The following is a 25824-nucleotide window of genomic DNA, read 5'->3' as shown; positions in this document are numbered from 1 at the left end:
CACTGGGCACCACTGAAAAAAGACTGGCCCTGTCCTCCTGACACCCACCCTTTAAGTATTTATAGGTGTTGATCAGATCCCCCCTCAGCCTTCTCTTCTCTGGATTAAAAAGACCCAAGCCCCTCAGCCTTTCCTTGTAAGGGAGATGCTCCAGGCCCCTCATCATCTTTGTAGCCCTCTGCTGCACCCTCTCCAGCAGTTCCCTGTCCTTGAACTGGGGAGCCCAGAACTGGACACAGTACTCCAGATGGGGCCTCACCAGGGCAGAGTAGAGGGGGAGGATAACGTCTCTCGACCTGTTGGTCACACTCTTCCTGATGCACCCCAGGATGCCATTGGCCTTTCTGGCCACAAGGGCACATTGTTGGCTCATGGTCATCCTGTTGTCCACCAGGACTCCTAGGTCTTTCTCCTCAGAGGTGCTCTCCAGCAGGTCAGCCCCCAACCTGTACTGGTGCATGGGGTTATTTCTCCCCAGGTGCGGCACCCTACGCTTGCCTTTATTGAAGTACATCAGGTTCCTCTCTCCCCATCTCTCCAGCCTGTCCAGGTCTCGCTGTATGGCGGCACGGCCTTCTGGTGTGTCAACCACCTCTCCCAGTTTTGTATCGTCAGCAAACTTGCTGAGGGTTCCACTTAGTGTCCTGTCTGTATTAGTATTAATACGTCCTTGTATTGCAGAAGCACCAAAAAGCCTCAGATGACACCAGGGACCCCTTGTGCCAACTGCTGCGTGGGTGCGGGACATCACGGGTCCTGCCTTGCCCTGATGGAAAACGATAGCCGGGAGCGGCAGGAAATATTCCTGGGTCCCTTTACGAAAAAGAAGCTGCTTTAGAGGGAAAATGAGACACAGTTTAGCAAACGCTTCAGGATTGACTTACTTTTAAGAATGTTGAAATTGAGAGGATTACTTATCCTTAAACGCATGCTTAAGCACCTCCCTGGCTGGGGGCTGGCAGGCACAGGAGCTGTGAGAGGAGCTGGGGTTGCACTTGGCTTTTCTTGCTCTTGGCTACTGCCTTAGCGGGAGTTATTGTTGGAAAAAATATTCCCTGATATTGGGTCAGTCTCGTTTTTGGGGATGCCAAGCTTCGTGGAGGCTCTTTGTGCTTGATCCCCTCCAAGTGGGTCGCTTCGCTTGCATTACCTGAGCATTGATTTGGGAGCCTGAGCGTAAGGCAAGCGCGTCCGTGCCTGCTGGCTCGTCGCTGGAACTGGGGCCCGGGCTTTGATGTGCCAGGATGTTCAGCGCTTGGGGCTTTTTTTCATAAAAGAACAAAGCAAAAGTCGTTGGCGTCGAGAACAGTGCGCTTTTCTCTTAAATTTCCCTGGAAGTCAAACCCTGCGGTATAACTGTCTGATTCATAAACTGATTTTTTGTGCTTTAGAAGTCTAATAATAGACTGCAGAAAAGACTCATTCAATCAGTCTAGGACTTCCCTGGGACTATTTTAAGCTCCGTGGAGGGGTTGCCTGGGGGGGCTCCCCAGCCTCCACATCCCACTTGGGCTTGGCGTGTGCAGGTACCGCTCACCGGCAGCGATACTCTGCCGTGACGAGCCCCGGAGCCTTTCGTGGATGCTAATGAACTCAGTCCTCTCCCAAACTGGGGAGAATTTTAGAGACGGGAGACTGCGGCACAGAGGGATTTAATAACATGCCCGGAGTGGCCTTTTAAGTGGCTGGCAATTTTGGGTGTAAGATCTGATTTCTTTGACTCCTGGTTATGTTTTAACCTTCTTTCTCCTGTCGCTGTCCAGGTCATTTCTAAAGGCAAAGCTAACCTCATTTAAAAACGCAGATGGAAATGACAGCATGCACTTTAGAGCGCTGGGAGGGACGTGGTTCGCGTGGAGCTGGCAGGGAGGGCTGCCTTCTCCTTCCAAGGGGGGCTCAGCCCCTTCGGGCTTCTCCGGAGCAGATTTGCTCATTGAAGCGTGACTTCACCAGAAGCCAGGGCTTTGCTTGATGCTTCTCAAAAGCCAGAGCAAACGAGAGACGGGCCAGGGGCAGGGCTGTGAGAGGGACTGGGAGAGCCAGGCTTGATTAACGCCTGCCCCAACTGGAGGTTGGAATCTTGCCGGCTGGCACTGGGAGGCCTGCAGCTCCCTGACAGGACAACACGTGGCTGAAGCACCTTTGCCAGAAGCCACCAACCTCTCCCCACGCTGCTTTTTTGTTAGATTGCAGTAAAATGAGGAACTTCACTGCTTTTACATTCGTAGCTCCGAATTTCTGCTTGAGAAAGTTTACAGTTTCTCTTTTAGTTGCATGGTAATGATGGTCTGTAAGCAGTGGCTCCAGGGCATCCCTGTAAAACACAGCGTGCCGGGGTGGTGGTCTGGTGGCCATCCAGAAGGGCTCTTCAGAGTGAGAAATTGGCCAAAATATGCTCATGACAGCAGTAACGAAAGTAATGCTTTGTCTAATTAGAAAAAAAAAAATCCCTTATCCACCCCCTCTGCTTAGAGGGAACTGTCAGGGGTGACATCTTAAAAACAAGACGTGGAAGGATGCTTTGGCAAAGCCCCGTTTCACAAGAAGCATTGCACGGGGGCAATAAAGGCATCCGAGGCGCGCGGAAAATCCCCTCGTGCTCTGGAGCTCCTTTCTGCCTCAAACTCCTGTTCCTGACATTTTATGCCAGGGAGAAGCTTGGCCAAGTTTTGACATTCCCAGAGTCTCGTTGGCCCTGTTGAATAATTCACCATCTCTGTTCTCCGCGTGGAAGTCAACCACTAAATGCCAAACTGTGGCAGCTCCTTTGTTGCTGCCCTGGCTTCAGGTCCACGTGGGGGGCACCGGCAGCCGACAGCTGGGCTGGAATTCATGGCAATGGTAAAAGAAAAGAAAAAATCAAGGGATGAAGGTTGTAAAAGTGTGGAGGAGAAGACAGGGTTTAGAGCAGGAGGAGCTCAGGCTCTAGGGTGCTCCTGGGGAGCTGCACATGTGCATCCCCCCAAAAGGAGCTCGGTGCTTGCACGTGCCTCTTGCAGAGGGAGGGATTTGCGTGAGGATCCGCGAGGTAACTCTGATTGATGTTCTGGGATAATATCGTGGGAGGGAGAGAGGCTTCGAGTCCCAGCAGCAGTCCCAGGAGGGAAGTCAGGCACTGGCTTAGGGCACGTGCTCCCCCGGTGACTGATGCGAAGGGGGCTCAGCAAGGCGGGGGGGGGCATCCCTCAGTGGGGGGAACACGCAGTCCCTAAGGAAAACAGAGCTACCGGGTGCCTCCCGGCTGTGTGCAGCCCAACAACCCCCACGGTGCTGGGGTTTGACAGCAGGGACCGCTCACAAAGTCCTTTATCTGTGTCCTGGACGTTGGCACCTCCGTTCATTCCAGTGGACGGGAAACCAATCCAAAAATAATAGGTTCGTTTTCTCAATCTAGCTTTGAAATGGCGAGTATGAGCAAGAGCGAAACATGTTTTATATCTGTAAGGGACTAAAACCATTCTGTGTTTGCCTTCGTTGAAAGTTCTGCGGAGCAATTAAAACTTGCATCAAAAATGGGAGTTTTCAGAAAAAGCCGGTGGCTTTACTGTTCCCGGTTGCGAAGCTGATGAAAATATTCCGTTGTTGAATCACTTCTGGCTGTTTTCTGCCAGAACAGGGCGATGGTCTGCACTCACCTCTGACAAGCTGATGATGCATCTTTACTGAAATGCAAGAAGTCAGAACCACTCAGTCCTGGCAAGTTTGCCTCAATAAGATCATTTTGCATGGGGAGAGACGAAAGGAGTTATAAACTTTTTTGTAATAAATTACAAACTAAGAGGGGTGTTTTTTTCAGTGGTTCTCAGTGTTGCATAAAGCCTACTGGAGCAGGTCTGGGTGTATTACATGAGGTTGGAGTTTCCTCAGATGACACTGTTGAATAAATATCTTTGTAGCTGAGGGTTAAATGTCTTTTATGCTCAGTGGTAAAACCAAAGGCAGTGTTTGCACTGAGAGTGTCCTCCAAGCCCTGATGGGGACGCACTGTGGCACTGACGGGGGGACAGGAGCACATCCATTTCAGTGGGTGTTCGGGTCCAAATCTTGGGCTGTGGGTCCTCGAGTTCCCACCAAACCTTCCTCTGTCTTCAGTAAGCACACCACCATCTTTTTTCTCTCATTTTCAGGTGATCTCCGCAGTATCCAGACTCTCCTTCCACAGTATTGCTCAAACCAAAGGAATTAGGTAAGATCCTTTCAATATGATGCTTTAAATAATGTTTCTCTCCCTGCCTGTCCATATTCCTGGTGTTTAATCACGTCAGACTCTCTAGAAGCATTGATATGGTTGGGATCTATTAGGGTTAAACAGACATTAAGGATGCAGGGTACGTGTAAAAGCACCTTACTGGCTGCTCAGGAATATTTTACAAGTAAATAAGTGCAGATGTAATGAGTTGTGTGCAGAATGCCTGCTGGGGAGGGTGGCAGGGTGGGTTTTAGTGTCTCTTGCAGGGGCTGGAAGCTGAGGACCAGGATCCCGAGAAAGCCAGCAATGTCCATCCTGCAGAGCTGTGGTGTCACCTCCCTGTCCCCACCCGTCACCTGCCCTGCAGAAGTGCCCAGGTGGCCTTTCAGTCACCAACAGCTGGGAAATTTCTTCCTGGTTTTGACAAAGGCACATTAGTGCTGAGTGGGTAATAAGGGCTAATAATTAACCTGGCCCTGGCACCCAGGGTGAGCTGCCCTGCTGCTGGGGCTCCTCCTCCGCTGCTAATTGAAGGAGCAATGGAGAAGGAATTAAAAACAGCAGACAGCCCTATTAAGCAGAGCTGTTATCCTGGTCTTTGTTCAGTTCCCTGTAAAATTGGTTTGCAATTGGTTTTCTTGTTAGTGTGCGTTTTTATTATTAATCTGGCAACAGCATCTCATTAGGACAACAGATAAAACTGGGAAGAGTTCTCAGCTTAAAGGACCTTTCCTTCATTTTGGTGAGGTTTTTTGGTTTGTTTTTGTTTTTTTTTTTTTTTTTTCCCAGCTATAGAACACATTGGCTTTTCTCCACAGAACGTGTCCGGCTGATGTTCTTCTGGTCAGGGCGTAGCATGGCATTGGTCTGTGGCTGCATCCCAGGGTGTGGGGACACGGGCTGGATGGGGCTCCTGCCTTACTCTTAGCCCTGCTGCCCATGCCCGCCACCCCGTGCCACCATTTTCACTGTTTGAACTTAATGTTTGCTGCCTTAACTGCATTAAATATTGCTGGAGGGGAGCAGCTTTTCACGTGTAAAACAAACCCGGAGCCTTCTCATCTGTTAAACGGGAACCTGAGAGATCCCTCCAGGACTTGGGGAGCGGAGATTCAGGGGGTGGAGGTTTATAAAGCGCATTGAAGAATAAAGACATGTAAGCTAGGGTCTATTTATTATTAAGGATAGACCTGACTCTTGGAGAAGCCTGCAATGATTATTATTTTAAGGGGAAAGAGCACCCAAGGCGTTTGGAGGCAGGGAGAAGTACAAGGGCTGGGTTTAAGTCTCGGGGCATGGCTGGAGGACATTGCAATGTGTCACCCCTGGCAAAGCCCTTCCCAAGGCTTTGGGGAGGTCCTGGTGACCCTTCAGAGGGTGAATGAGCTGGGAAGGCTTTGGCTGAATCACTGGTGTTTCTGTTGAGGTGTCTGACGGGCAGGGATGGGCGATAGCTGGGATCCAGGGGCAGGGAGGCTTTGCTATCCTTGTGGATATGTGGCTTTTTCTCATTCGTTTTACAACCAGCATTTACGGTTCCTGCTAAAATCCCTTATCTCAGAAGCCTTTGGCACCATAATTACACAAGAATAGCACAGAGCTTAGTGGGTCTTTGCTTCTAACTCCGTTTTCCTGCGTATTAACCCTGTTCCTCCTCCCCATTGCCAGCTCTGCAAGAGCAGAAAATGCTGTCAATCTGTTGGCTGGAAAATACCCCCCCGGGGGTGTCCCCTCCCATCACTGCTGTCCCCTGCAATCAGAGAGCCCTCGCTTTGTCCATTGCTCCACGTTTTTTTTTTTTCCTTTTAATTAGATGATTTCTTGCCACACCATCACAAAAGCCCCAATGACAAGAAACTAATCTCAGATGAATTAATTTAATCTGTGAGAACCAGCAGCAGCTCTGGCTCCCCAAAGGGACATCAGCCACCGCTGCCCCTCAGCTCACTGGGGTCCCCACAATGGTTCGGGTCCCTCCCCCAGTGAAGATGCTGCTATTGAAATAAATGGGAAAAGTCTTGTTGGCGTAGGCACAGTGCTCAAAACCATGCTAAATACAGAATTAGGATGATCTATGGATTGTGTGGTCTTCAGCCCCGTAGACATGAGTGTGGCTCTGCTCCAACCCCTATTTTGGGGTCGAAGAATTAGGGTCACGCAAATTAAGAATGAAAGAAATCCCCAAGCCTATTACTTGTCCTTAAATAAGTTTCATGGCATGTAGAGTAGAAAAATAAAAATCAATCTTGTATGCTGTTCAGTGAAAAAATAATAGCCTTTCTGTGTAATAATTTCTGGCTGCATGAACCTTGCCAGAGAAGCCCTGTTTCACGGAGTAAATCAGATAGCTATCAGGATAGCTGTGTTGAAATGACAGAGTGTTTCTTCCAAAGAAACAAGCTACAAGCAGCAAAACATGGCAAAAAAAAAAAAAAAAAAAGGAAAAAAAAAAAAAGAGATGTTGAATGCAATGTTTTGTTTGCAGCGCGCGGCTAGGGCTGGGTGTAATCTCTTGCAGCTGTAGCTACAGCCCGTGCTGTGTCTTTCCTCCTTCTAGTCCCGGCTACGGGTTTCACAAGTCCTGCAGAAAACGGCGTCACCCTCCAGCGCGGTGCATCGCTGACTTCCCTCCCTGCAGGTGATGGTCTCTAATGACCCCCAAAATAGATTTCTCTCTTGCAGGAGGCTGTGCAAACAGCCCAGGCGATGTTTCCCCACTAACTGAAGAAGCCACGTGTAGTTGCAAGGACCGCAGCCACCGCAGTGGGTTATTTTTTGGGTAGCATCTGTGCATAACAAACCCCTTGATGATGTGAGGCTTATGGGTGCCTCCTAGAAAAAGGCACTTTTTCTCTCTTTAATTGAAGGCGTTCAGAGCAAAGATGCTTTTGTGGATAAAGACATGTGCTGAAGGGAAAGCGGATGCACGAAACTACATTGGGACCCTGCCCATGGCAGGGGCGTTGGACCTAGATGACCTTTAAGGTCCCTTCCAACTCTAACCATTCTATGATTCTGTGATCTTGGCTTCCTACGTGGCCCTGGGCAAAACCCTTAGTTTTGTATGTCTGATTTCCCCTCGGGAGTGGGGAGGTGAGAAATGCCATTGTTCATCTGGCTGGTTGGGGACCAGCCCCGCCGGCTCCTGTGGGCGCAGGCAGCGCTGCCTTTTGATCTCCTTTGGGGAGCGCAGGTTCTGCCGTAATGGGATAATACCCTTTTCTGGGGGTTTTCGTCCGTGCGTGGTTTTACAGGGCTGTAGGTGGGCACAAAGCAAAGATCCTCATTGTGTAGCATTGCCCGTCAGCAAAGGAGGAGGGATTTTTTTTTTTTAATTGTTGCTGTTTCTCATCCTTTCCTCCCTCTGTCTGGAGGGCTGTCAGCAGTCGCGGTGAGAAGTTACCACCGTGCTCATTGCCCGTCCGTGGCTGGCTCTGAACAAGGAGACTTTATTTTACAGCCAGGACGCCAGGAGTTTCCACTGCAGACCTGACTCACGGCCCGTTAAGTCCATTACCCCATTTCTCACGGCGGTTGGCACTAAATTCTTCCAAGTGAGATGAGAGGATCTTGCATGACAGGATGCGTGACAGATCTTGCATGACAGATGACAGGAGCACCATGGTCGGATGGGGGATACTGTGCAAACCTTCTCCTGTGCTCCGGAGCACAAGTTTTCACTCCCTTTCCAAATTTTCTCAAGCAAACTCAGCTTTCTGCAGGACAACAGGACTTCTTGTTGCAGGTCCTTATAAACCAGGATATATTTTTTTTTCTTAAAGGTTTTTTTTTTTCTTCCTTAAAACTTTCCTGCTGCTGCCCTGGCAGTTCTCCATTGCCCGTGATGGTCCCAATGTCTCTGGGCTCCGGCCGTATCCATCTCGTGTGAGCAAACTCCAAGCTCCCCCGACTGAGTGGGAGCTGGGAGCGGAGGGGGCATGTGTTTTTTCATCTCCCCGAGATATGTGTTTTTCCTGGAAGCAGGGTTTTGCAAGCAAAGCAGGAGGTTAAGGAATATTGGCTCATGCTGCCTGCATGCATTTTTAATGTGCGCGCAGTGAAACCATCTGAAAACGGGAAGGAGTTAGCATGTTCAAAGGCCTTCTACTGGGGCCCTTAATCTAAGTAAATCCGTTATATATGAACTGAACCTCTAAGTGACTTTCTTCAGGAGGCACTGCAGTTAATAAAATAGATTTTAAACCATTTGCAAATAGGGAGGAGGGGGGAATCCTCTTTGTCAAGCGGAGGTTTTCTCCCGTGGGAGCGGCAGTGGTGCTTTGGCGGGGTGGTGGGGGGAAGGAGAAGGCCATGGTTGTGTTTTCTCCATGGTGGGGGCCAAGGCAGGACCTCCTCGGGTCGGTGGCACAGCACAGCACAGCTACCTGGGGCAGCGGATGGGAAGAATAAATGACATTAGTTTTACCTCCAGGCAAACACAGCGAGGCCAGCCCATCGCCCTGGGCTGAGGTTAACCTTGCATTTAAACAAATAAATAAATAGAAGCCAAAACGCTGATTTTCTTGGCGTTTAGCATCTGCACATCGCGTGCCCTGAGGCGACAGAGCAGATTTGCTGGCGGTCGAGGGCAAGCCCTTGGCTGGGAGCTGCCTGTTGCCTGCCTGTGGCTGCAGGTCGGGTTTGATCTCGGGGAGGGGTGACGTGTCTCGGGAGGGGTGACAGTGCTTCGGGAGGGGTGACATGCTTCGGATGCCTGGGAGTCCCCTGAAAGTCCCGTACGTTAGGAGCTGGGATTTGCTGTTTTGCTCACAGGCGGCTGGACACATCGGTGAAGGAGAAAAACCCTCCTGGCTCTCCAGGGGATGGGCTGGCGCTGGTCCTGATGCTTGTGTGACCCCCTGGGTGACCTCCACCCCCTGAGCAGGTGTCGGGGACAGGGTGCCCACCAGCACCCTGTTGAGTGCAGACCACCATCCAGGCCATCGTGTTTCCACTTTGCCCATCTCTACAAGGCAGATGGTGAGTTGGGAGGAGAGAAGCTCAATGCTGGGATTAGCCCAGGTCGGAGCCGCCTCCAGACACATTTAGGGCATTAAATGAGCTGTACCAGCATCCTCCCATCAGGGAGGACTTAACCCAGAGGAGACTTTCCTCCCACCCTGCTTTGCCTGCAAACCCCCGTGCCGTGCTGCCGAGGTTCAGCATTGCTGGGTTTTGCCCAGGTAAACTATTAAAACAGACTGACGTGCTCAAAATGAGGTTTGCAGCGTTATCATCCCTGGAGTTTCTGTACTCAGCGGCTTGCCAATAATATCAGGATGTGGGGGGGGTGGGTGGAAGGGAGAGTCACAAGCATCTTCCCGGGGTTGTAATATTACCGTGCTGAGCGAGCAGCATTCCTGAGCCTGCAGGAGAGGGGCAGAGGAGGGCAAACCGAGCTGGACCCCCGAGCCCCTGCCCTGCAAAATGTGCCTGTCTCTGCCCCCAGTGTGTCTCATCTGGTGTTTGATCTGGAAAGTCCTCCACACTTCATCCACCAGTTCAGAATTAAACCTAGAGTTTTGTCCTGTTTTCTTGACTTTAATCCATTTCCCTGTCTGACTGAGCACCATTATGATGTTGCGGTACCCTTATGTTTACAGTGGGAGTGACCCTGTAAAGGAGACTTTGATCCTGCCAGAAAAACCCATTTATTGCAAAAGATGGGATGGCACAAGCTCTAGTGTAGCTGATCAAAGAGACGTTCCCCTTGCTGCCCTGGAGGAGAGAAGGGAGATAAGTGGAAATCTTTTATGGGATTTGCAAAGATTCTCCACCACGATGGAGGCTTCATGCTGATCAGATTTGGTCTCTGCTCCCCCCACCCCTGGGGATGGCAGCTCAACACAGGAGGCGGACCTAGCTGTGTGTGAAAATGGCAAGCAATTAAAGTTGCTAACGATTAAGACCTCAAGTGTCTTCTGGTGAGGAGGTAGGTAGTTACGGGACCTTCTCTCCTGTAAGGTTGGTTTTACAGGGACTGTTTTATTCATTGCCAGTGTGTTCTCAGTAATTGCTCTCTGCCCATTATATTTTTTATGGCCGCTGTGTATCCATTGTGCGCGCTGTGAGTGTTGCTATAAAATGGATGGAGAAGGCTGTGGAAAGAATCGGTGTCTGGAAACATGTATGGTTGCTGTGCAGAGCTCTCCTGTGCTCCAGGTAGTCTGGGACTGGGACCAGTCCTGGGACTGACTACCGCTCCGACCAGCACAAACCCGCAGAGGTTCAGCCGCAGACCTCGCAAGCAGGGGGTCAAGTGGAGATGGTTTCTTGTGACATGGACAGACCTTCTTTAGGAATGACTGCAAGGCTTCTTCCCTTGTCAATAAGCAGTATCCTGGGCTAAAAGCAGTTCCTTTCCAGCTAAAAACCTTTAAAACTCATTTATTTTGGCAAGTATGTATCCTTACAGACTTGCTCCTTAGAGAGTCTGAAAAATATCATTGACATATTTTCCTGTGCGGCTGCTTTGTAGGCTTGGGAGATGCTGAGGTCACCCCGTAAGCATCTGCTAGTAAAAGCAAAAGCAGTTTCTCTCGCCTCCTCCCCACCAGCAGCTTTGCTTAATGAAGATACGGTCCTGACATGCACAGCTCTGCTTAATATTCTCTTGTGGGGCTTGTTGGGCTTGAGGTGCACCTGCCTTGTCATTGCTCATGGGCTCTGCCGATGTACTTCCCTCGGGGCTTCCTCCTGTATCGCTGGCCACCCTTGCACCACCTCACCTTTGGGTGCAAAAGCAAGGCATGAAGAGCTTTCTCTCTCATTCAGGGTCAGTGCATAGGTCGACAATCAAAGGTGCTGGGCAGGTCTTTCTGAAATGCAGTCCTTGCTCCAGGTATGGAGAAGGGCTTCAGGCTTGGCTGGTCCAAAATGGGGGGCTCAGAGGTGAGGGACAGGGGAGGACACAGAGCCGGAGGCACCACCATGGGCTGTGTCTGGAGAAAGGTCTACTCGGGTGCTCTGGGACAAACCACATCTCTTTGCACCCCACTGGCGAGGGGGAGAACACATCTTTTTGTTCCTTGTGGACCACAGAAAGTGCTGCTCAGCCCAGGTGGTCTGTTTAGACCTGGTCTATATTGCACAGTAGGACCCAGCACGGCTGGGACGTGCTGGTGGTGCTTTCCAGCAGGCAGCCAGCAGTGCTGGCGCTGGTCTGGAAGCAGGCAGAAATATATATTTAGGTAGATATTTGTTTTTATTGGCATGTGTTTCACAGGACTACAGCTGCTCAGGTACAGCAGAGAAACTGCTGCTCCGACTGCTAGAAGATTTCCTTGTGCTGCTTTGCTACAAGTTAAAACAGGGGAATTTTCAAGGTTTTTGTTTTTACAGAGTGTTTTCCAGAGTTGGGCAATTGCAGAGTCTTGTTAAATACGGTGGGGTGCGTCCCAGGTCTTTATGTCCTGGTTGTGATCTGTCTTTACGCTCCCTGAGTGAACGGTGCCGTCTGCCCAGACTGGACGTGCCCTGAGCTTTGACCAGTTTGGCTTTGAGCAACCTGGTCTGGTGGGATGTGTCCCTGCCCGTGGCAGGGAGGTGGCACTGGATGATCTTTGAGGTCCCTTCCAACCTAAACCATACTATGATTTTCAGACATGGCACTTTCAAATATAGTTTTCTTCAGAGTCAGAGACCGGTGCCAAATCGTTTCCTAGGGATTGGTTGTGCTCTTACCCCAGAGGGGTTTTTTTTTATATCTTCCTTTTTGAGAAAGATGTCTCTGGATTCCCCTTTTGATTTTTTCCATCTGTTATCGGCATCGTGGAGCTGAAGTGAAGAGAAAATCATACCGCTTTCTTGAGCGAAGCATTGGTACATGAGAATTTTTTAAAAATGCGATAATGTGTTGAAACATAAAATTATACGAGCTGTTATTTTCTTGTCTCATAGTCTCCAGAAATACTTGGTTCCCATTTGAGCTAAAGATAAAGCGGGGCATGCAGCTAACCCTTGGGCACTGTGCAATGCGCTCTGCTAAATGCTGTGAGTGCTCTCCTGCAAAATCATCATCTTTGTGTTATCTGATGATGTAGCTTGCTGCTTCCCTGCTGAATTTCTATCAGAATTAATCTGGTGAGGATTTTTGCAAGTTCCAGACCACAAATAAAAGCAAATCATAATTTTTCAGAGGACGTTGTCTAAAATTTGGCACAGCGTGAGGTGCTTCTTTCCAGAGATGAGTAATGTAACACAATAGTATGATTTTAATTAAATTCAGCAGCTTTTGGTATGCTCCGATGTGTCTCGTTCTGCAGGGAGAGAATTGATTCCATTCTGCTATATACAAATGGCTCTTGGGCGCTAATAGCCTGGTTTTCATCCGTCTCGCAGCACTTTACCAATGTCATTCCCTGATGCTTGTTCCCATTTCACAGATGGGAACCAAAGCTCAGAGGTGCTGCCTGGGTCAGGAGCGGGGCTGGAGAAGCAGCTCCAGGTCACCCCTTTGCTTGTCCCTTGTCAGCTCGCTGCCACCTCTTGGTACATCAGTAAATTAAACGCTGCTTTCATCTGCCTAATCCCACCAAAGCCGATGACAGATGCTTTTTCAGTTGCGTGTGAACGTCTTGCAAAACCACATGGTTTTCTTTGGATGGCTCTGGGAATACTGTCCTCATGAAGGCATGATGGTGTGCCCAATGGACCTGCTGCAGATCCGGGGTGCCAGAACCGATGGCTAATGGGGGACCCCCAGGGACGGGGTGACCCCATGCTCAGGGATTGACTTGCCATCCTGGACAAAAAAAGGGGGAAAAAGGAAAAAGGGAAGGTTGGAGCTATCAAACAATGTGCTACAAACAGCCAAGCTCTGAGCACTTCCCCTGGAGAAATTTGGGGTTGAAGTAGCATTAAACCTCTGTGGTGGGACAGACGGACTGGACTGGGAGCACGGGAGCTGAAGCTGCTGCTGACCCCCCACCCAAACTGTCATGGAAAGCACAGCCTGAAGTCCAAAACCTTGGTGAGATCCCAGACTCCGGTGGGGTTTCTCTGTCTTGCCGCAGTGCTTTCTTCAAAAAGGGCTTGTCGGAGGATCTGCACACCCAGCCACGGGTTTTGTGAGTTACTGCAAGGTGTAATTATGGTCTGTAGACACCATGCTGTGGAAACTTTTTTCTGCCAGGTCCTGAGCCAGGAAGACTCGGCACAGCCCTGTCCATCCCAGCAGAGCTGTAGAAGAAGCTCCTTTGCACCAGCTTGTGGCTCTGGTCCTTTCCATTTATGAAGAAATCCCTGGCAGAAGGGGGAGCAGATGGGAGCAGCTCAGGTTTCACGAGTGTCACATACTCCTCCTGCTTTTTAAAACACTCAAGTGTGATCTCTGGAGTTAAGAAAATGAGGGAAGATTGGCAAGCTGGTGTTGGGAGGTTGGAGTCCTGCACCTGGTAAGGGATGAGCCACCAAACACCCTCCTGTAGGCGTTTGCACAAGTCATGAGAAGCTCCTTGCAGATCTGCCCGACAGACAATCTCCACCAAGAGTGGCCTCAAATGGAGGGCAGTGAGGGGACATTTCCATCTTGCCTGCTTCTGACTGGGCTTTCTGTTCCCAGGGCTGGTGTTTGGCCCCAGGAAATGAGAATGTAGACAGACAGGAAAAAGTGAAAATAAATCATGCTGGATGCTCTCTGCTCTGTCACACGTGGATTTGAGGTCAAGGTGCTTCTGCACAAAATTATCCGAGTAAAACTGACCCATCCCTGACCCTCCGTATTCTCTGTGACGATACCGCAGAGCCGGCTTCAGTCGCTAGGAGAAGGCACCCAGATGCTGGAACATGTTCATAAATAAATAAACCTTTCTGCTTAATGCTGTTAGACTTGCAGCCTACCTGGCTCTTCCCATTAAATAATTCAGAGGAGAGAGCAGCCAGGCAGCTCATCGGGCTGCTCCTTCTCCCCGCAGAGAGGATCCCTGCGCGCGGGGGCGGCGGATGAGGATACGGCGTGGGATGGACCACGGGGCAGCCCGAGGGAGGGGATTTGCATTAGGTGCCTGGTGAAATACTAATTGCCCGTTGCCCTGTGTGATGTGCTGTGGCAGTGGGCTGCTCCTGCCTTCCCTTGCGAGAGCGCGTTGCGTTTGCAGGGTGACGAGCGGGTGCGAACTCTCCAACCCAGAAAGTCGCCTAAATGTTTTGTAAGATCAAGGGGGTGCTTTGCACCACGTGTCGGGAACGATCATCTGCTGTAAGTCTTGTCCTCAAGAGGAGAAGCTCCCTCTAAACTCCGTAACAAATTACTTGGTCTTTCCTTCCCTTTTGGGCTCTAAAACAAACGCGTCAGATCGATCCGACTTCCCTTCTCTTCTTTGATCTCCGGAAGCGATGCTGGTGAATGCTGTGGGGTTTGTCTGTGAAGAAGTCTGCTCTGGGAGGTTTATTATCTCTTAAGAGCCTGTTCCAACCGTGTTTGATGTCGCTGGGGCTTTTGCTTTTCATTGGAGCGGGATGGGGCTCGCTGCAGCCCAGGCGCGGGCTGGGAGGATAAATGGCTCAGCAGGTGGTTTTTCATGATGGTGGAGTAAAAAAGAAAGTCTGGTGCTTAACTAATGATATTAAATAAGAGACATTTTCAAATGAATTTCGATGAACTGGGATCTCTGCAAACCTGTTGGGCTTCAGTGGACGCAGAATGCTTATTACTGTTGGGCATTCCCAGCTTTAGCATTTAATGCTGTGTATGAAGTTGCAATGCACTTGGAGATGTGTAAGAATTGCCCGGGGAACTGATAGCTTTTAGACTCCTTGATTTCCAATGCTTCTGCTCTTTTAAAAAGAAATAACGACATACAAACTGGTCCCAAACAATGTGGTTGCTCTTGGGGAGCTCATGTGCAGCCCCATCGCCCAACCAGATGGAGATGCTTCTCCCTGTGTGGTTGGGACCAAGTTGCTAACCTGCATGAAGGTGTCTAAGTGCAAGTCTTGTGCTGGACCTGGATGTGCACGAGAAACACCAGGTTAAAATTTCACCCAGTTGGCTTTTCTTAGAGTTACCTTGACGTGGATCTGGTGGGGCAGGAGCGAGAGCAGGGCTCTCCTCCCCCGGCCTCTCCCCACCCCATCAAATCTGTTTCTGCAGCCAGTTCAAGTGGAAAACGTTGCCCTGAGATGGGCTTAGCCCCCAGGGGAGCCGTGAAGATGATCTGATGGGAAGCGGCAAAACCAGCAACACGGGGGAATAATCGATGGGACAGGGCGGGTGGGCAGCTCGCCCCGCGCCTCCTGCCAGCGCTGCCCTGACCCCTGGTGCGAGTCGAGGTAGAAAAGTGTTTAATATGTTTTTCTATAGCTGGCTGCTGGAGGTTCATCCTCATCGGCTCATTGCTGGAGGATTAATTTTTCCCGTGGTCAGCGAAGAAAAACAATGTGAATGGATATATATATAAGGGAACTTAAGCCAAAAGTAGGGAGAGATTTTAAATAACGACCATAATTAGGGCTAAATTAAATTATATTGTTGCACAGTGGGCTTTTGGGGAGGAGTAAGGACCTTTTGGGCGAGAGCTGCCCAAAGCTCACGGTCCCAGTCCCGGGTGGTTTGTCCTGCAGTTTGGGGGCTGGCACCTGGTTTTGGAGAAGGGGACAGGAGGTGTGGGGAGATGGCGGCCCTGCTCCCGTAGTGGTGACATGGGGACACAGGGAGCCTCTCCAGAGCCAGGGAGAGAGGCACGAACAAAGGGCAAACCCAAGGCTTTCTCCAAAAATCCGTCCTTCAGCTCCAGATTTTAGCTGGTCCATTTAGTAATCCTCTCCTCGGTGTGACTTTCCTTCTAATTGTGTTCGGAGCATCCTTATTTAGCCATTAGCTGCTATTGCGGAGATACAGGTTATTAATTCCTCCCCTGCCCTGACTTTCACTCCGGTGCTTTACCGACGGTCAAGGTGAAGCGGGAAGGGCTGACCGAGCTGCCGTCTCCGTGAAGCTCTCATTAGAAAGTATTTTTCTCTCTTTGCTGTCTCCTTGTCTTACATGGGGGGGTTTATCACAGGAACTGATTACATCTCAAGCCCAGATTTATGGTTGGAAATGTGCGCTTGTGATTTTAATATTCTTTATGGCTCTTTTACTTCTTTCTTTCTGGCGTAGTGAGCACTGGAGAAGGAAATAGTTAGAGGTTAAGAGCAGAAGATAGGGAGTCGTGCCTTGTGGTGGTATTTTTTTACTATTATTTTAACAAGTGGTGTTTAAACAGAGGTCACCTCTGATTTCTCCTTCCTTGCCCGAGCTGTGCGGGATGGGGCAGCCCTGTGGCAGTGGCTGCCGTTCCCTGTTGTCCATCGGGGCTGCAGTCCAAGACTGGTTCCCGTGATGGGCTCAACCACTTGCACCAGGAGCTGGTGGCTTTTTTTTGGTCTGCTCTTCATGTGGCTTTTGTGTTTGTCATTAATTCACATGTGGGCACGGTCAGACGTGCCAACCTGGGGTGCTCCTCAGTTCCCGTGGGATGGCATCTCGAGCGGAGGCACGGCAGCCCTGATGGCTGGTGGAGCGTGAAATCGTCCCGCTCTGTGACTGGGGTCACCACCTGGTTGTGGTTTTAATTGAACCCGCTGCAGATTGGAGCATGGTTGGACAACACTCGGTCTGAAGCCACTCACCAAAGGAAGGGTGAAGTAAAGCAGGGGAGGGAAGGCAAATTAATGCTAGAGACAGGCTCCAAAAATAGCAAATTCAGGGGCTAGCAAGGCCATGTATTAAATCTTTCAGGAGAAGCAATCTATCGTGAAACGGGGAGAGTGGGAGGGGAGAGGAGGAAATTGCTCGAGGGCAGTTAAAAGTTCACGTGTATCCTCAAAGCAGGACACTCGCCCGCAGCATCCATCGGCATCACACCCCCTGTGGCTCTTAGCCCGGGGACCCCTGGCTGCCTTGGCTGCGCTGCCCATGGCATTCGGAGCACACTGCCTGGCTGCAGCCCCCATTCCCGGCGTTCCAGAGGGGACAAGGCTTGTGTGACCACAGGGAGCCAGAGGCAGCCGGAGTCGCAAGGTGCATCTAGCCTCAGCAGAGCCGTAACCCACTGTGGCCCCATGCCAGCAATAATACTTTGGGTTTAATTAAAGCAGTATTTTTCATCTCCTTCCTACATTATTTGGTTATTACTTCAGAATGAGCCAAGGAATTCTTGTATTCCCCCCACTCCCTCCCTTTCTCTTTTAATCTGCTTTTCCCCCTCCTTCATTTTGCCCTTTCGGTGTCCTTTCCCTCATCCCTAGGTTTTTAACTTCTTTCAGCTATCACAAAGCTCTTAAGATGAGGAAGCCCAGGGTCTGTAAGGTGGGATCGGCTGCTTGCAGCAGTGGGAGACACTGGTGGGAAGCGGCTCGATGTTCCCCAGCCAAGCAGGGCAGGAGCTCGCAGGTAGAAAGGCTCCATCACAGGTGGAGGAGAATTTCTCTGTCTCAATGAATCCGACACCGGGCTTGAATTAGGTTTCTACTGGGTCGTTTGTTCAAGCACCAGCAGATGGGGGAGTGACAGCTCAGACCCGGGGTCTCCAAGATGCTGTTAGACCATGCAGCTCCTCACTTCAGCGCTCAGATGGTGCCCGGCGATGAACCAGCCTCACCACCTGGTTTCTTGTCCTGCCGTGCCTGCGGGAAGGAGCGGAGATGATGTCCTCCTAGGAGCTAAGACCTCAATAGGAAAAAATGTATTTGCAATGAATATTTTGTTCCGAAACATCCCCTTCTGCTCAACGGGATGCTTGGGGCTGGGCTGAGTTCAGCTGGGGCTGCAGGGGATCTGCTGCGAGGGGCGAGACACACCAATAACGCTGTCATTCCTCTCCTCCCCCAGGCCCTTCCCGTCGGAGGAGACCACGGAAAACGATGACGACGTGTATCGGAGCTTGGAGGAGCTGGCGGAGTAAGTGGCCTCGCCTTCTCACAGGGAGGGGACATGGAAAGGGGAAAGTTGCAGTGTAGTTCCAGCAAAGTGGGATAAAACTTGACAGCGGGGCTCGGAGAGCGGGGCCGGCTGCTTTGATCCTCGTGCCAGGAGATTTTTGTGCTCTTACGATAGTCCATCTTTTCCCATGTAGAGCCCTGGGAGACATCACTTTTAATCGGGTTGAGTTTACGAGGGGCTCAGTGCGGGGTGAGGGGAGCCAAGTTCCCCGGGATCCCCTCCGCCTGCTCAATCCCATCCTTAGCTGCCAAACCCCGGGATGTAATTCCTCCTCCCAGCCGAGCGAAGCCGAGCCACTCGCTGGGACGGGGATACCCATTGCTAACTCAGCACTGGACACACACCCCCCCCATGGTGTTTTGTGGCCTCATGGGTGCTGGCACATCGGTCCGTGTCCCCCATGAGTGATTTTGGACCACGCCAGCCGTGCCCAGGGCAGTCCCTCGCTGGTGGGCTGCGGGGGGATGCTGCTGGGGTTCCTGTATTTATCTGTGTCTCTGGTGTCTGCGTTTTGCTGCCCGTGGTGATGATATAACAGGCTTTTAAAAGCAACCTTGAGCTACGACGTATACGGTGAAAGGCGGGCGCTATCGGAATTCGATGGCAGCGTTCCCGTCGGCCAGGGCTTTGCTTATGAAGAGCAGTCTGTTCCGTATGGAGGGAAAGGCTGTATGAGTGGATATGTGGCTTTATACAGTTAAATATTATTGTTCCACAACATAAATAATAAGACTCCTTAATCCAATGAGTTCCTTATGGCTTCAGTTATTACAAAAGTAAATCGTAAATTACTAGTCAAGGGAACGGAGTACCCTGGAATCCCCTGCTCGTGGTTTGCTCCCAGCAGCTACAGTTTAATAAAATTTTAACTTATAAAGGAATCCTTTCAAGAATAACGTTTTTTCCCCCACTCTCCTAAAGTTCTCAGAATCCCTTTAATACTGGGTTTTAAAATTCCTGAGTCTCACACGTAGGCGTGCTTTTAATTGGAGGAAGGTTTGTGTGTGAACTCACATACAAACGCTGGTGGGGATGGCAGCCCTCTCCTAGAAATTGGGGTTTTAGGGTTTTGGTGTGCTCGCGGCAGGTTATTCAGCGTTGGAGACAGGTTTCCAGCTTTAATTGCTCTGCTCCCACAGGGTGTTGTATGGGTGGAACCTTCCCAAACTGTTCCTCGGACCTTTGCTCGTGGCTGTGAGTTGGTCCCTCCATGAAATGCCCAAATCCTGTGCTCAGATGACTTAGAGGTTTATTTCTTACTGATGGCCCTGTTCTGTCCCAGATTGTCTCCCACTTTTAACTTCCCCTTTTTTCCCATTCTTTGCAAAATCCTCTTCTTTACATCTTTAGTTGGGACCACCGGGGAAAGGCGTGTGTAAATCAGCATGGGGTTATTGCACAAATGCCTTCATCCCGCTGCAGCCAGGTTGTGCCTGGAAACACAACCTCCAAAACGGAGACATAATTCACCTGTAACTTTAAAAACCCCAGAAATGCCCCTCAGAGCCCCTTAGCATGAGAGTTGCCGTTCCTGCTGCCTGGTGACCCATCAGCAGTAGCCCCCCTTTCTCCCTTGGACAAGGAGCGTCTCTCCCTGCTGGACAAGGAAACTTTCACTGGAAATTTGCCGGTCACAATGGTGCATACTGGGCTCCGATGCTGGGCGCTGGCAAACGGCGGGGCCGCATGAGAAAGCTCTTTCTTCACTGCTGCCGATCTCCAAACAGCCGAACAAGGGCATCATTCACGAGCTGGGAATGATTCAGTCCATCCAGCATCTTTGCATTTAGTATTGCTGACGATCCAGCAGCTTTGGGAAGATCCGAGCGCATCCGAAATGCTTTGTTGGAGGGGAGGAAGTGATTCTCGCAGCAAGACGGTGAAGTGACCCAACGCGTGGAAGGAACCGCTACGGAACAGCACGACCAGAGAGACCCTTCCATCTCTGGGTGTTTTTATGTTAATGTGCTACATCTGTACAGACATCCGAGTGGTTATTTTTACCCATTGGATCATTTTGGAGGGATGCATAGCCCTGTCCGAAAAACCACCGTGAAACGTGCCGCTGCCAGGGCCCATCCTGCCATCCCCGCTGGCCTCGAAGGACCAGGGTGCAAATGAAGAGGGACAACCTGGTGGGCTCGGCACTGCCACATCACCCCCCCAGGAGAGACATGTCTTCCTGTGGGTGCTGTGATAAAAAGCTCAGGATAAATATTGAGCTGTTTCTAACAAGACATTTTGGGTGCTGGTAGAAGTGGCTTCTTTTGGAGAATGTCATAAAGCTTCATTTCAACCTTAATGGAGCAGTTGGGTGTTCCCCTGTTTGAGACTGAGATTTAGGGTGAATTCCGTAAATTCCTGTTCTGCGAAGCATTCAAAATAGAAACATATTTGTGACAGAAGCAGAAGGAACCAGGTTTTGTCCCTGCAAGGCTCTGAAGAGCGAGGACCTGTCACCTTGGTGGGCAGCAAGGTCCCTCCCGGCGCGGAGGAGCCACAGCAGCTGGGGACAAAAGCCAGCGCCGGGGCTGGGAGCGGATCAATGGCAGCGCCACGAGGGCTGTTCGCTGCAGAAACAAGCTGTCTGCCTGCGAGCGCGGGGCGGCCGCGGGGTGCTGGCCTCTATAAAGGATGTTCATGCCTTGATGAACCCATTGTGCTGTCACCTTTGGGGTATCGCGGAGATTATGCCGGGCTGCAGGCAGCTCCCCAGCACGGGGTCAGCCATCCAGCAGATCACGGCAGATAATTGCCTGGAAACAGCTATTTATTTAAAAAAAAAAAAACCAACAAAACAAAAAGGCCAAACGCCAAAAAACAAAAGAACAATTGATGATGGAAGGGGGAGGGGAAACTAAAAGGGTATCAGGGGAGCTAGAAAGTTCTCAAATTCCCTGTCCTCGCCCCGGCGGCCCCTCGGTTTGCTTTGCCATCGGCCAGATGGCAGCTTGCAGAGAGCCCGGGCAGATGGCGAGGGCTGGCCGGTTTGCAAGTGGTGCCTGATCGATACGGGGATGCTTGTCCTCTGCTGCCTGATTTATTTGTGTGTGCCCTAACAAAAGTGTCGGGGACAGTGGTGTATTTCCAAACCTTTCATCGTAGAGAAGGGGAGTTGAAGAAGATCTCCTGCCTGGCCTCAATTTCTCAAGTGATGCGACTTGTTCAGGCACAGACTCTGCCAACAGCCTGTCTCCTGCCCCGAGGGCTTCTTGCAGAAGTTTCTCCTGCTTCTTTCCCTGCTGTCACCAGCATTGCCTCCTCATATCTCCCAAAATAGTGATGTGATCAGCAGAATTTCTTGAGTGCGTTAAAAAAAAAAAGTAATGAATAGGGGAGCCAAGGTGAGATGATAAGTTAGCTGCCACTTTTCTCATTATTTTTGCTGTGTTGGAAAAACCACACATGCCAGCCAGTTAAATAAATGGCTCCGTGGTACAAGGCACTCGTAAACGTGTCTTTTCTTCTTTGTCACCGCTAAAGATTTTTATATGTCCTGCTTGTGCCGTCTCTAGGATCATGTGAGTTGCTATAACTGTGAGGATCATTCTTGGGATTATAATGTTCCACTTTGAATGGGGAATGTAAGACCTGAGTAGAATAGATGGCCAAAGGCTTCTCTTGCTATTTCCAGACGCACGTCTCCGTCCAAGTACAATCTGGCTAATTAAAACCCTGCAAGATCTCGAGTCCAGCGACTGCACATCTTGCACTCCTTCACCCTGAAACCTAAGCCTGCCAGATGTGCTGCAAATACAGGACTCTGCTTGTCCTCCTCTGACGGAGACTGTGAATGAGGGGGTTGGTCGGATGAACTGTCTATTTATAGCTGTAAGTGCAGAGTAAGAATGAGAAAGTGGAGGATTACTGGGGCGAACTGGAGCCTGGCAGCTGCTGGGCAGCTGTCTTAGGGACTCTGCAAATGCACTTCCAGCCTGGACCCGGCGGTGGCTCTGAGGTCTTCTGACTGACCTCAGCCACAGGGCTGGGAATTTGGCTTTGTCTTTTGGTTGTTTTATTTTAGCTCCTTCTCTCTCCTCCTCCTCTTTCTTTTGCTCGTCCTGGTGGTTCTGGCTCTTTCATCAGTGGAGCGAAAGCAGCGCCGTGGTTTGGACAGGGTTTTGGTGTGGTGGGAATTCTTGAGACTGTTACAAACTCGTCAACTTCCCAGAGCCCCAAAGCAGCTTTTATGGATGAAGATGTCCTTCAGTAGCCCTTGAGACCTTCAGAGCTTCCTCACGTACCCTCCTTACCCGCGGTGTCGTTGCAGATGTGCTGTGCAGCATTCCTTTAGCATAGTGGACCTGCTGCAGGTTATTTATCGGGGCATCATGGGCCGTCTGTGCCCATCCCCTCATGTGGGCAGCCCTCTCCGGAGCTCATCTTCTCCCAAAGCCCAACTGCAGACTGTGCTCTCTATTTTGGCCACGTGTTGACCTCTGAAGGGCTGGTTCCCAGTGGTGGGAACAGTGGGACCAGTGCCTTTACCCAGGACAGGGTGGTTCTTCCTCAAACTAACTCAAATTTGGCATCCTATTGGGGAAGATTTCTTTAAAATTCGGCTGCATTTAGGCAACTCCTGTACCTGGAGGTGCCAGTGGGTCTCCTGAGGAACCCCTCCCTTCCCCAGCTCACTCCTTCGATGTCCTTGTTTGTCCCTTACTCCAAGGCAGCATCCTGGCCTCGGTCCCTCTGTTTGGGGAGCTGCTCCTTGGCATGGCTGCTGCCTGCTTGGGAGGGCATTTGTACTGAGTAGGCATTGCCAGGGAGGAAGGGCTCAGCCAAAAGCATTGTTTTTGCCCAAAATTGCCTTAGATATGAAAAGCTTTATTCTTTTTGCTTTGAATGAGCTTTCCTGGCTAGGCGAGATGCTGCCAGCCCAAAACTGGTTACATCCATCCTAATAACAGTAATTGCAAATGCTGGCGTTCACTCTGAAGGGTGGATAAAATCCCTTTTCTAAACCCGGAGCTGTCAATGAATCTTCTAATCCAGGAGTAGATTGCAGGCTCTGATACCCACGGGTAACTCACAGACTCCACTGCCTTTATTGAAGGAGTAAATTGCTTTTTTTTTGGTGAAGAACGAGGTGAGGATCTGGCCTTCCTTGCTCAAGTTGTTCAGTCTACGCGTGACATGCTTGGGATGCTGAATTTATTGCCTCCCACAGTAGGGGACTGTGCTAAACATGGAAAAATGCCTGCCCCACTTTCCCTCCCTTTGTGGCATTTAAAATTCAGTGTGTTCTTAGGTTGCCACTGGCTAAAATCATCCCGATGCCTGTTCTCTGTTTTAACATCAGGAAGGTTGCATATTTTCGACTCTGACAGACAAAATGCAGAGCTCGATGAGAATCAATATGTGCAAAGCAGCGGCATCAACAGCCCTACACGCACTGGCAAAGCTGGGCTGCTATGGGAGAGGCTGATCTGCACGTTTTACTGCTCTCCATAAAACTGGCAGCCTCTGGTGTTTCTCAGAGGTGTTTTAGGAATGTGTTTTAATAAATAAGGGTCCGCTGGACGTAGGTATTGTTGTTCTAATACCACCACGGCTGTCGGGTTTGAGCATCTCTAGTGCCTGTCACCTGAGCTCTGAAATGGAGGTGTCCTTCTAGATGACCCCAGGACAAGGGAATCGTCCCTGTTTTTTGCTTAAGGGCAGAAATTGGAGATGGAAAGAGCTTGTACTGGTGTTGATGAGCAGGAACACTTGGCCTGTTGGTTAGAGCAATGAGAGTGTCAAGGGGCATATGTGGCCCCCCGCGATGGGTGCAGTGTTTGTGTCAGATGGCTCTTGGCAGCTGTATGGACAAATTTGTGTTGTCCCTCAGTAGGTGTTTCTGCCCCTTTTCTGGTAGCCCAGAGGAGCTCTGGGTAGGACCAGGCTAGGCCAGGTCCATGGGGCACCATTCCTTCTCCAGCCAGCAAAACCCCTTCAGCATCCCACGCTGCTGCCTGGATTTCTCACAGGGATCACAGAATCATAGAATTGTCTGGGTTGGAAGGGACCTTTCAGATCATCGAGTCCAACCATCAACCCAATGCTGCCAAAACCACCACTAAACCATGCCCCTCAGCACCACGTCTGCCCGGCTTTTAAATACCTCCAGGGATGGTGATTCCAACCCCCCCCCCCCCAGGCAGCCTGTTCCAGTGTTTGTAGAAATTTTTCCTAATATCCGATCTAAATGTCCTGGTGATGTCCTGGTGTGTGCCCAGCAGTGGTCCAGAGCTTGTGGCTCCTTGATGGGTGAGAAAAGGAAGGCTTGTCCAGGTTCAGGCTGGGGACAGGCGATGTTGGGGTCTGAGGCTTGGACGTGGCGCCTGGTTGTGCTTGCGTGCAGGAGAGCAGGTCCAGGTGATGCTTGGGATACAGGGCTTCCCGGGGACACCTCAAGATGCTGTCTTTTCCTGCATGTAGCCCAAAAGAGTTGCTGAACTCTTGGTGCTGGTGACAATCAGCCGTCACCCAGAGCGGGCTCAGCTCCGGCAGCAGCATCACCGCGGCATTTGCCGTGGTCCTGTCACACCCAGCCGGGCTCGCGCCGGTGACATTAACCCAACCATACGTTTCCTAACGACCCTCGAGCCAGGGAAATGATGTATGGAGAGACAGCCAGCAATCCGAGAGGTGGGGAAGATTAATCAGGAACCGGGAGTTACTCGCTCTGGATGAGGAGCAGAGCTGAGAATATAAATATTGGTACAGATAATAACGGTGACGGCGACGCTTGGGAAGGGGAAGATGGATCACCAGCTATTAGTGGGCATTATTACAGCAGCTGCAATGCATCACTCTGGAAGAATGGGATGGATACATCATGCCAGTGTATTTATTTAAAATCCCCAAACTTTTATTAAATAAATCTGTTTTTAAAAATAGAAATAACTGCATTTAGAAAAGAAATAAAGCCCAGTTTTGCAAACAGATGTGCTCTGCTGCTTCACACTGTGTGTAGAGGTGTCAAGTATTACAGTTTGAGCACAGTTTTGCACCTAAATATATTTGTATGTAATTAATACCCATGTTGAAAGAGACAGCTCGTAAAATATGCAAACGCTCTTTGATATTCCAGCGTTTCACACTGTCCTGATCCCAGGGGGTTGACTTCAGTGGGAGCCGTTAGCAATCAGCACCTGTAGATCTAAGCACTAAAATTATTATTGTTAATTGGTATTTATTATGGGTTGAATTTTCAAAAGTGTTCTAAGGCTTAGGAGCCCCTGGGTGGGGGGGGGGGGGGGAGTTGAAAAGGCTCAGATGACAATTAAGTACCTCACACCATCACCTTTAAATACAAGTTGGGCACTACGCCTCGGTGATGCCTTTAAAGCTTGTGCTTGCAGGGGCATCTCCTAAGAGATGTGGCCAGTTCTGAAAATGTGACTTTTTTGCTGCTTAATTTATCTCTGATGTAAACGTTATTATTGGGCTCCGCTCAGCACCGGGGCTGAGCATCACCAAGCTGAGCGTCTGGCCAGATCGCTTTACGGTGATCAGGAGAGTCTCCCCCTCCCCTGGGAAACGTTAGATTAAAAATCACCCTGTTGCCCATCGGGGCAGGGTTTGTGCTTTATGGGAATCGGCACATCATCAGGAAAAATTGGATCCAGAGATTTTAAACCTGGACGTGGTGCTGGTGGCTGGAGGGAGCACGGGGCTGGACCTGGCTGGGTTGAACTCTGCCTGTGGCTGGTCCAGGTGATGC

The 25824-nt window shown here is 50.4% G+C and overlaps 1 protein-coding gene across 3 annotated transcripts in view; it reads left to right on the top strand.

The window, feature by feature from the left end:
- Positions 1–25824, top strand: part of VAV2 (vav guanine nucleotide exchange factor 2) — a 147806-nt gene that overhangs the window by 92119 nt on the left and 29863 nt on the right. For all 3 annotated transcript variants that reach the window (XM_074161403.1, XM_074161402.1, XM_074161401.1), the window contains exons 3-4: positions 4128–4186; positions 18003–18071. In XM_074161403.1, the coding sequence (XP_074017504.1) occupies positions 4128–4186; positions 18003–18071 (128 nt within the window). The remainder of the gene's footprint in view (positions 1–4127; positions 4187–18002; positions 18072–25824) is intronic.

This window comes from Numenius arquata, chromosome 19, assembly GCF_964106895.1.
Source record: "Numenius arquata chromosome 19, bNumArq3.hap1.1, whole genome shotgun sequence".
NCBI classification, from domain to species: Eukaryota; Metazoa; Chordata; class Aves; order Charadriiformes; family Scolopacidae; genus Numenius; species Numenius arquata.
Note: the sequence above shows the minus strand (reverse complement) of the source record. Positions and strands in the feature narration are given on the sequence as shown.